This window comes from Bos mutus, chromosome 6, assembly GCF_027580195.1.
Source record: "Bos mutus isolate GX-2022 chromosome 6, NWIPB_WYAK_1.1, whole genome shotgun sequence".
Lineage (NCBI taxonomy): Eukaryota > Metazoa > Chordata > Mammalia > Artiodactyla > Bovidae > Bos > Bos mutus.
In genome coordinates, this window is record NC_091622.1 from 91,665,414 (window position 1) to 91,676,703 (window position 11,290).

The 11,290-nt window shown below is 42.8% G+C and overlaps 1 protein-coding gene across 2 annotated transcripts; it reads left to right on the forward strand.

Moving 5' to 3' along the window:
* Positions 1–734: 734 nt before the first annotated feature.
* CCNG2 (cyclin G2) lies at positions 735–10,166 on the forward strand. Of its 2 annotated transcripts, none has more exons than XM_005899146.3 (8): positions 735–1,030; positions 2,012–2,149; positions 2,897–3,034; positions 4,470–4,720; positions 4,848–4,926; positions 5,007–5,105; positions 7,194–7,399; positions 8,730–10,166. In XM_005899146.3, exons 2-8 carry the CDS (start codon positions 2,012–2,014, stop codon positions 8,851–8,853), a joined length of 1,035 nt encoding a protein of 344 aa, XP_005899208.2. In that variant the 5' UTR covers positions 735–1,030; the 3' UTR covers positions 8,854–10,166. The 2 variants fall into 2 exon arrangements, with proteins under 2 accessions (XP_005899208.2, XP_014334732.2); XM_014479246.2 differs by lacking the exon at positions 735–1,030 and adding an exon at positions 1,602–1,919.
* The last annotated feature ends 1,124 nt before the right edge of the window (positions 10,167–11,290 follow it).

Sequence of the window (11,290 nt, forward strand, 5' to 3'; positions counted from 1 at the left end):
AAAGAAGGAACGGAGAAAAATCCTCCCGTGGTGGAAGAGGTTGTCACAAAGGCTAGCTGTTTCAGCTCTACGGGGAGGTGAGAGCCCAACGTGAGATTCTCCGCAGACCGGTGCAGGCAAGGGGCTTGAGGGAAATGCGGGAAGGAATGCGCAGACCCGAGGGTAGGTCAGTAATTCCTCTCAAGTGGTCCACTCAGGCATGCGCAATCCAGACCTCAGAGTTACTAAGGCCCCCAAGGCAGAGAGAGGCGCAAGATACGGTAACAACCAATCAGAGGGCCCAAGGGCTAATCAGTTAGCCAATCGAGACTCGGGATTGAATCGGAGCTTCAGCATTCTGCTCGCCCCACCAGTATCCAATCAGGGAACTGGCTACTTTGGGCGGACTTTTCAAAACAGCGAAAACAAAACAAATCGGGGACCTTTAAAAGGTGCGATGCGGCCACAACCTATCTCCTTCCGCCCCTCGCTCCTAACACTCCCTCTCTTTCTTTTTTGGGATCAATCGACGAATAAAGTCGGTGCCCAGATTCCATCTTGCGCCCTGGAACCGAGAGGGAGGATTGGTTCGGTAAAGCCATAGCGAGTCGAGGAAGCCACAAAGCTGACTGGAGACAGACGCTTAGGGGCGGGACTCTTTTTCCAAGTCTGCTGCGACAGCGGCGGATCCCTCCGCGGGGAGTCACATGCCCCACCCCCTTGGGGGCGTCGGAAACTCAAAACAAAAACAAGGGGTTTTTTTCGGCATCCGCAGCGGTGGCGGTGGCGGCGGTGGAGCCCGCAGTCGGCCTGGGCTAAAGGGGCCGGTGCAGCGCCCCAGCAGGAGGGTGGGCGCGCGGGCAGCAGGATGAAGCCGGGGCTGTGAGGCCACAAGCGCCGGTGGCAGGGGGTGGGAAGGGTCGGATGCCGGTCTGGGGGGACCGCTGAGGCGGCAGGTCTCTGACCTCGGAGACTGGTCCGGACGCCCCCGCCGCACCCAGTCCCCTCCGACCGTGACACCGCGGGCCGGTGGAGGCGCGGCTCCAGCACGGTGAGTGGGCCCAACCGGGATTGCAGAGTTTCTTTGTTCTTGGTCGGAGCTGCGGGGACTGATGTCAGAGTGGCCACCCCTCAGCCTGGGGAGCAGTTCCCGTCCTGCCCCTCAGCCCTGGGGCAGTGGGCACCCGGGGGCGGAGAGATGCTGATGGGATGCGTGCAGTGTCAAGGAAGCTGGAGGCAGTTCTTTGGTGCGCCCCCATTTTGTCACAGGGGGCTCGTTGGGGTGGATTTTGGATTGACAGCTCCTCGTCTCCGCACAGTTGGCGGAATCGGGCATGGATGGACAGGTGTTGTCTGGGCACGGGACGGGCTGGATTTTCTGCCCTCCCCCGGACCCCTATCGGCTGAGCCGCGCCGCCAGCGCTTTCTGGAACCGAGGTCTCCGGCACTCCGGTTTTGTTCCGAGGAGGCGCAGTCGATGCTCATGGGGAAGGTTTAGGGGCTGGACTCCTGCGAGAGGGGCTTCTAGAGCCGGGCTCCGCGGGAGGGGCGGGGCTTGGGAGTCTCCTCCCTCCGGTTCTTTGTTCAGTCGCGAGACTTTCTTTCCCCATCCCCCCGCATTGTGCAAAGCCCCTACCCCAGGGATCCGCTGCTCTCGGAGCCCCGGGTGCGGTCCACTGGGCAGAAGCCCCTGGCCCCACGACTTCAGGTGGGGCGGGCCGTTCGGACACCGCAGCCCCGGGTACAGTTTCCTGCTTGTGAAACGGCCGGGAGGCCAGGGCTGGCCGGCCTGACCCTGCGCTGGCGGCGGACGTGCCCACGGCCCCTCCCCCTTGCACACCTCCCTGGCCGCGGGGGAGGATTCCGCCGGGTTCGGCTGGACGTGACTGGTCCCCTCACCCGCTTCTCGCCGGGGTGTGCTGGTGAGCCCCTCGCTGGAGGTATTAACCCCTGCTCTTTTGTGCTCTCCCTCGCTTACCCCGGCCACCCCCAGGATACACTGAACTGTGTGTGTGTGGTGTCTTTGCTGCAGATGAAGGATTTGGGAGCAGAGTACTTGGCCGGTCGCGAAGGTGTCCAGCTCTTCGGATTGTTGAACCTCTACCTAGAGCAGGAACAGAGATTCCAACCTCGAGAAAAAGGGCTGAGCTTGATCGAGGCTACCCCGGAGGTAAGTTCCCAGGAAAGATATCTTGCGGCAGCCGCTAACGGGGCTTGGGGAGGTGACTTTAAAAATACATGTGAGTGTATATATATATACACACACAGACACATATTTATTTTTTTATTTTAGTTGAGTCTGGATTAAAGGCTGCAAAGTTTCTTAAGACCAAAATCGATCTTCCTAGAATATTACGATAAATCTTAATACCGGGTCATTGGTTTTGTTTCTTAGCAAGAACGAGAGCGATACTAACTCTAGGGAAGTGTGTCTTCAGAAGTGACACCCCGAGTCTCCGGCTTCTGAGTGGGAGAGTCCCTGGAAATTGAGCAGGTCATTTGTGGAAATACCCTCTGCCTATGCAATACTTCTGTATTGTAGACTCCTAAGTGGTTTTTCTTTTTTTAATAAAAGGAAACAAGGAACCTTCTATGTGTCCATTACAAGGGAATTGGATTCTGTTTGATGTAACCCTCTGGAAGTGTGGCTTCCAGAAGTATATTGAGTTGCTAAATGTCTGATGATGTATATATGTTTTTTGTGTGATTTGCCCAATTATGTGATGTATATTTTTAAAAATTGGTGATGTATACACATTTTCTGTCTGAAAAACTGCAGCACTTTGATTCAGTGATGGCACTCTGCCCCCCATATTCTTGAAGATTAAGTGAAACAATTACCTTCTTTGAATCTGTGTGTATTACCCATTTTAGTTCTAAGACGGGCATAAACTTTGGCTCTTGGTTTTTATTGCAGACGGATAACACTTTGTGTCCAAGATTGAGAAATGCCAAAGTCGAAGATTTGAGGAGTTTGACCAACTTTTTTGGATCTTGCACTGAAACTTTTGTCTTGGCTGTCAATATTCTAGACAGATTCTTGGCTCTTATGAAGGTATTTAATCATTTTTGTAAACACAACTTCATTGTTTAATACCTGGTGCCCAGCACAATACCTAGCATAAAGGATTCTGTAACTATTTGGTAAATGAATGTATTTGTTATTATATATAAGCATTTTTAATGATCAGAGTTGTGATCTTTAGTTCAGATTAAGAGACTACAAAAGTCAGTGTATTGTTGTATCTTAGGTTTTGATGTATCTCCTACATAACTTTTCTTTGAAGATGTGACACAATGAAAACTACTTTTTTTTTGGGTGTTTTGTATCTACACAGCTCTCAAAATAAGATTTTCATATTTTCATTTCCCAGTATGTTTCTGTTAAGCCTAGGTATTTTTAAACACCTGAAACATGCCAAATAGCAGTATAGCAGTATGTTAAAGGTGACCTAGTGCCTTCCCTATGAGAAACCTTTTCAAAGCAGGGAGCCACAGTCTTATTAACAGTTACCAGCGACTCATAAGATTTCACTTATTTGTGGAGTCTAAAATATGACACAGATGAACCTGTCTATGAAACAAACAGAACGAAGGACAAAGAGAATAGACTGGGGGGTGCCAGAGGGGCGGGGGAGGCTTGGATTGGGAGTTTGGAATTCGCGGGTGCAAAGTGGTGTCTACAAAATGGATGAATGACGAGGCCCTGCTGTGTAGCACAGGGAACTCTATATCCTGTGATGAACCAGAATGGGAAATAATATGAAAAAGAATGTATGTTCGTATATATGTGTGTATACTGACGGAGTTACTTTGCTGAATAGCAGTAATATATATATAACATTGTAATTCAACTATACTTCACTTAAAAATAAATTTAAAAAAACATCGATCAGTAACTGTTAGAAAAATGTTATTCTTCTGCCAGTAGGATTCTTGTCAGCTGCTGGGTCAATTTTCAGGGCACTGAAAAGAAAAGGGCAGCCATCTGTCCATGGCAGCTTTTACATCTGCTCCACTCTGCACATCTGATGCAGTAGCTCTCTTGGGGGCAAATTTGCATTGAGGCATAGGATGATTCTTAAATAGATAAGAAGATAAAAAGATGACTATGTTACTTTTATATTCAAAGAAGTATATTTTCTTGGTGTTAGGCTTAATTTATTTTGGGGGAGATTGTACTATTATGAGTTTTGTAAGTTAGAAATACAGTGTATTTAGAAACCTAGCTTTTGAATTTGCATTAATTTTTTTTTTAAGCCGTGTTTAAATTAAATGCTCAAAATGTTTTTTCTGTTTTTTAAAGGGAGGTTAAGACAGCTTAAAATGTAAAAACAGTTAAGTTTAATTTTATGTAAGGGTAAATACAAGGAAGCAGTTTGATCATGTTCTGTCTTAAGAGTAGGGGCTCATTACGGTATTTTAAGTGTCCGCTTTGCGAAGTTAAAGTGACAACTGTTGGAAGAAACCTTTTGTTCCTTGTTTTTCAGGTGAAACCTAAGCATTTGTCTTGCATTGGAGTCTGTTGTTTTTTGCTGGCTGCTAGAATAGTTGAAGAAGAATGCAATATTCCATCTACTCATGACGTGATCCGGATTAGCCAATGTAAATGTACTGCTTCTGACATAAAGCGGATGGAAAAAATAATTTCAGAAAAATTGCACTATGAATTCGAAGCTACTACTGCCTTAAACTTTTTGCACTTATACCATACTATTGTACTTTGTCATACTTCAGAAAGGTCAGTGGGATTAAAAATGAAAATTTTGTACTTTAGCTTTGCTGTAAGTAAAGAATTAGAATGCCAGTGAATATTTTTATACCTTCCAGTTTAATAAACATTTTATTCTTTCTTTTTCATTGTATAGGAAAGAAATACTGAGCCTTGATAAATTAGAAGCTCAGCTGAAAGCTTGCTGCTGCCGACTTACCTTTTCAAAAGCAAAAGTAAGTCAATTTCTTACTTATATATATCTCAGTTTCTATTTTGAATTAAAAAATATTTATTTTTCTTTTTTTTCTTGTAGCCATCCATACTAGCTTTGTGCCTTCTCAATTTGGAAGTAGAAACTTTGAAATCCATTGAATTGTTGCAAATTCTCCTGCTTGTTAAAAAACATTCCAAGGTAAATTAAGTATCTTCAGAACTTGTTCTTTATAGCAGCTTTCTTCCTGGTGTTTTATTTTTTCTGTGGTGACTTAATCATTATTAACACTTTATGGGGCTCTTAACTTTTATTCATTTTTTCTTTGTATCTTAAGTGTTGATGTTCTTCTCCAAATGCAGCTTCAACTCAGACAGTGTTAAGCTGGAGCGGAATCTGATCACTTAGCCTAGCCGCTTTCTGTATTCAGACATCCCTTCCCTCGTCTTCTTGCCAGTTGGTAGTACAGTGGTCTGTATTGTCCTGCACACGTTGTTCTAGAATGCGTACTAAGAAGTTAACTCAGTAAATACACCAACAGCATCCCAGTACATCTGTAGGACTGAGACATTGTCCCATAGTAGCATTACCAAAATAACATCAACTGCGTTTTTGCTTTTGAACTGCTTTGTCGGGCCAGCCTAATAAGTTTTTTCAATCAGAAAGAGGTGTAAACCAAACAATCACAGTCCTTTTTCTTCAACTGGTGGTCTGGTTGGAGAAATATGGAACTGAACACAAGGCAGGGTCTGTGTCTCTAAACAGAGGATGTACTTGAAAGTTTGGTTAGCAGAGAAGTAAGCTAGACCATGAGAGGCATGACGACTGGGAGCCTGGCTGTACCAAAAAGAATCTTAGACACTGAAAGTTTGGGAATCAGTTCAGGGTAGGTTTGTAGATAGAATGTCTAGGTGCTAATCACAAGCAGGAATAAGGGCATCTAACTCTAGTTTTTAGAGGCCAAGCATGGAAATAAGGAGTCATGGACGACCAAGATGTGGGCCTAACGGTGTAGCGAATACTGGCATCATTGAGGGAAATTTCAAAGAAGTTAATGTCAAAGGAGTATGATTTTAGGTACTTGGAGAAGGAAATGGCAATCCACTCCAGGACTATTGCTTGGAAAATCCCATGGACAAAGGAGCCTGGTAGGCTACAGTCCATGGAGTCGCAAAGAGTCAGACACGACTGAGTGACTTCACTTTCTTTCATACCTGCCCGATAGGTAGGTGTCTAGCAGATTCTTGCCAGTCTAAATTATAGTTGGAGATTGAGATTAGGAATTTCTCATGAGGAATATTAGTTGAAACCTCAGAGTCCCTTGCTTAGGGGTCAGTTAAAACTCTGCGTTTTCAGTATTGGCAGTTTCCCTGTTAGGATCCAAGTGAAGGAATGTGAAGTACACAAGTACAAGCATTCAGGTGGGAAAGAGGTTTTCAAGAAGGAAGTGGTCAAGAGTATTGAATTTTGGTGAGAGGCCCAGTGTAATGAGAATTGAAGGAGCTTAGTTGGGATGTAGGAGGTGACGTCGGGAGAAAGATAGAAGCCACGTTGCAAGGGGATTAAGATGTGGCTGGATTCGGTGGAAATGGAAGCCAAGATGACACAAAATCCTCATCCGTTTGTGGTCAGGTACATGCAGCGTGAAGCATTTTAACAGCTGACTTCCAGCTGCTATTTTAGTGACGAATTTATTAATTTGGATCTAAACCTTTTATAGTATTATTATTTGGAAACAATCTTCAGTGAAAATTGATTCCTTGAAATAAATTGGGGCACTCCCCAGTGGTGGAGGAACTGTGCCTGTCTGGGGAAATTCCTCTTCTCTTGTATTTCCAACTTCTCCTTTCACATATATCTGGTATTTTAATGTAAATGCATATTTTAGCAGTCCAATTAAAGCTATGTTACAGAAACCTAAATTCTGTTAAATTCCTTTGCATTGTGACTATCAAAGAATATACTTGATAATTGGTGTATTAACAGACCTGTTGTTTATAAGCAGTGTGTTTTCTTAAAATAGGCCGAATCCTCTGGAAGTATTTATACCTGTGGTGCTCCTCGCATGAAGCAGTGGTTACCAAATTTTGACTGCATATAAGAATCATCTGGGGAGCTTTAAAAAAATCTTGGCTGACACCCCCCCCCCCCCATACCAATTAAGTAAAAGTATCAGGGGGTGGGAGCCAGGCACAGTATTTTTTAAGAATCATGGAGTAAGTCCAAGGTATAGCAAGGTTTGGGAACCACTGTCATAACCTCTTCAGTTAAATTTTTTTTTTTTTTCAGGTGAATGACTCCGAGTTTGTTTACTGGAGGGAGTTAGTTTCTAAATGCCTAGCCGAATATTCTTCTCCTGAATGTTGCAAACCAGATCTTAAGAAGCTGGTTTGGATCGTTTCAAGGCGCACAGCCCAGAACCTCCACAACAGCTATTACAGTGTTCCTGAGCTGCCAACAATACCAGAGGGGGGGTGTTTTGATGAAAGTGAAAGGTAAGCAGGTTCCTTGACTAATTAGACTTCCCCAGACTAAGACTGATTTTTGTATATCACAGCCCACACCTCTATGGCATCATTTCTTTGGTTGAGAAAATTAACCAGAAATAGTTTTTATAGGTAGTAGTTGGGAAGTGTACACCATCCTACCCCCTCACCCCAACTTTATGAAAAAACAACAGAAACCAGCATCCTATACATCCTTACCTCCCTAGGGCTTGTAACTGAAAGCACGTACCTTTTGGCCATCGTCAGCTACCACCCTCTCCCCTCACCCCCGGCACCCACCCATCTGTTCTCTGCATCTGTGAGTTCTGTTTTTTGTTTTTAGACTCTACATATAGGTGACATCATACTGTGTTGTTCTCTGACTTATTTCATTCCTCCCTTATTAAAAACTGATTGTTTCCCATCTCCGTTGCTCTTTGAAATTCAGTTTAGTTAGAAAACAAGCAAATAGCATTCTGGGCTTTTAACATTAGTATGAATTCCTAAAATGGTACTGTGGGAAGAGGCTGTGGGTTAAATGACTGGAAACTAAAGGGAACTGCCATCACTGATGCAGCCGAGTTCTGAGGATATTTTTAGTTTTGTCAGATGCCTTTGTCTTGTTCAGAATTTATTTTTGTTAGTAAAGTGAACTTAATTTTATTAAATTTGACCATTTCATGCTGTAGGGAGAAAAGACCAGAAGTACCATTTTAATAGCTTCTTGGTCTCTTGGTTTGATATTTGAGAAGATCAGTTATGAGATTATTGATGCGAGAAAGACATGTGATGGGACTTTGTCATTAGTCTGTATTTATTGGATTTAAGGGCTTCCCTGGTGGCTCAAATGGTAGAGAATGTGCCTGCAGTAGAGGAGACCTGGGTTTGATCCCCTGGGTTGGGAAGATCCCCTGAAGAAGGGAATGGCTACCCCCTCCAGTATTCTTGCCTGGAGAATTCCATGGACAGAGGAGCCTGGCAGGCTACAATCCACGGGGTCGCAAAGAGTCAGACACAACTGAGCAGCTTAATACTTTCACTTCACTTTTCATTGGATTTAAAATGCTTAAAATACTTTCGAATTCTAGTTAGTATTACTTGGTAAAAGAATATTAGTTTGGCAAGAGGTAATTAGTTTAAACCCCTTAAGCGAATCTGTATTTTCTAAGGAGATTACAATAGACTTCCCTTTAGGAAGGCCTTCTAAGTTAAATTTCGTCTCTGTAGTGCTTAAATTTTGAATGTAAAAATCCTGAGACTAGAACTACTTGTTCAGCAGTTTAATTTTGCCTGTGCGACATTTGAGTGTGTTTTAAATAACGGGGTTCTCTTCTTTCAGCGAGGACTCTTGTGAAGACATGAGTTGTGGAGAAGAGAGCCTCAGCAGCTCCCCTCACAGGGATCAAGAGTGCACGTTCTTCTTCAGCTTCAAAGTGGCACAGACACTGTGCTTTCCGTCTTAGAAATCTCATTGTCCTGGGCCCGAGTTTTAAGTGTGTGTACAGGTTTCAAAGCAATAAATGGAGTAGGTAGCTTCCTGGTCCACCCCCATCCAGGCAGGAATTGCATCGACTCTGGAATACCTACCTTCTGTCAATTATTCAGATCAGATATGGCCTATTTTCATATTTAATCCTAAGCCATCAAATGGGTTCGTGCCTCTTAAATAATAACAATACTTTAGACATTGGCACTTTATTTTTCTCATTGATCTTTAGCTACTTGGGGGAGGAGGGAAGGTGCTGATACCTTCAATTTACTACTTTTCAAGATGATTTTTAAAAGATGAGTAGTGTAGCGTCCACTTTTTATAAAGCTTTCAGGTGTCTTTATGGAAACAGATTGGGAGTGTGGAAGTGCTGCTTTAGCAGGCGCGATGGCTGATCCTTTAACGGTTTCTCTTAGGTCTCTCCCTCCCCCCCATTCTCAGAGCAGAGAATATACTCTTAATTGTCAAACACCTTTTTGGTTGTTTTTGTCTTTTAAATGATCAATGTACTCTCTGATGCAGACTTTAGAAATTTAGTAGGAGTTAGAATATTGACATTTCTGTGATTTTAGTGTGTAGTATCTTCATTTCTTTGAGGTTTCTGCCAAAGCAGAAGTAAGCAGCAGACTAGAGTAGTTGGATAGTTGCATTCCCAATGCTTAAGTATTGTCAGACTGTAGTATTATTTTAATGTTTTTAAAGCACTCCACAATCTGCTCGTTTTGCATGTACTTGTATGAAAGCAGTGCAGCAGGTTGAACAGAACTAGGTAACTATGGAATGGGTAAATGTTGATCTCGTAGCACATTTTATCTCATTTTCTTCTCTTAGAGAAGTCTGCATGATTATGTTTTATTTCCTTTGTAATTCACATTTCAAAAATAATGGTATTGTGTATGGGTGCCAAGAATATGAACTGTAAAAAAGAAACCTAAGTGTTTGTAGTATTATAGTTTTAAGCATATTTGTGTGGTGGTACAGCCATAAGAAAAGGGATTTATGAACTCTGTACACATGAGATTTTGTACAGAGAACTTTTTTAAAGTTTATAAACTGTATATGAAAGTGTAAATCTTTAAAAATGTACATAAAATACTGTATTTTTTTACCGTGTGTGTGATAGTCTAGTCATTGCATGTAAATATAATTTATTGTGTATCCTGTATTATAACTCATAGTGATGACTGACTTTTTTACTGGTAAATCAACATCCATTGGATGTCTTTTGAAGTGAATCTTTTTGAAGTAATAGATTACAACTCAAAATAAAAATATTAACAAATGCTACTCCGTGTTTGCAGTCACATTTTAATTTTTAACTCTGGTGAAAAAGTGCGTGCTCTATTTCAGTGAGGAGGCTTGAGGTAAGCCTGGAGTGCCTACGGGAAGAGCCCCCTCCCTTGGTTACTACAAGTCCCTCAGGTAGTGTTTCCTCACCGCAGTTTGGCCCTGAGCCTTGGAGATACTGCATCTGTCATTGGAGAGTTGACCTCTCTGGGGAGAACTCATATTAAATGAAAGAGTGACATATTAGCCTGAATGCCTGTTAGTTTCTAGTGAAGCCAACAGATACCAAGGAGACCAGAACGCTCAGGTTGGCAGGTGTGTACAGTCTTCTGCAGCCAAGCCAGATTGTCTTCAAAAGGTCACTTGGTGAACATGCACACCAGGGGTGTCAACTCTGGACCTAGGCAGCTTCTGGCTCTTCTGATCTCTTTTCCAAGCTTTAGGCTTGATAAGCAAGTAGTAGGTTTTTGTTTTTGTTTTTTTGCATGGGGTCTTCAGCTGGTTTGGTATGTAGGCTTTTGTTTTCTTTAGTTAGAAAATGAGATGTACTGAATATGGTTGTCTTGTAATACTTCTTCTCCCCTGGAGACAGGGAAATGGTTTCCTACCCTCCTGGTGGAGAATCTCTGTAACCCTCAACCTCTTACCAAGTAATTTTGGCAAGTAGTAGACAATATATTCTACTTTAAGATTTTTTTTAAAGTCTTCATTGAGTTACAATGCTGCTTCTGTAAAATGTTTTGGTTTTTTGACCCCTTGTTTCCTCTTGCCTCCTGCATGGAGGCCACCATTTATTTATACTGTGTATCTACTGTTGCCACTATTCTTCCTCTAGCTTGGTTCAGACCTGTACTCTTTATCAGCAGGAATACTACCATATCTTATTGATCTGTCAGACTCAAGGCTTTCTTCTGGTTCCCTCGCTGCCTTGATATCCTTTTAAATATGCAAATCTTATGCAAATATGCAAATTTGTCCTGAAAAACTACCTCTCAATTAGGGTAAAGTCCATGTTGTGACATAGAAGTCTTTTCCTAATCAGAACATCGCATCTCTCTCTGGTCTTTTTTTTTTTTTTCCTTGCCATTTCCTAGAGCTACAAAATATGTATTAAAAAGAAGTAA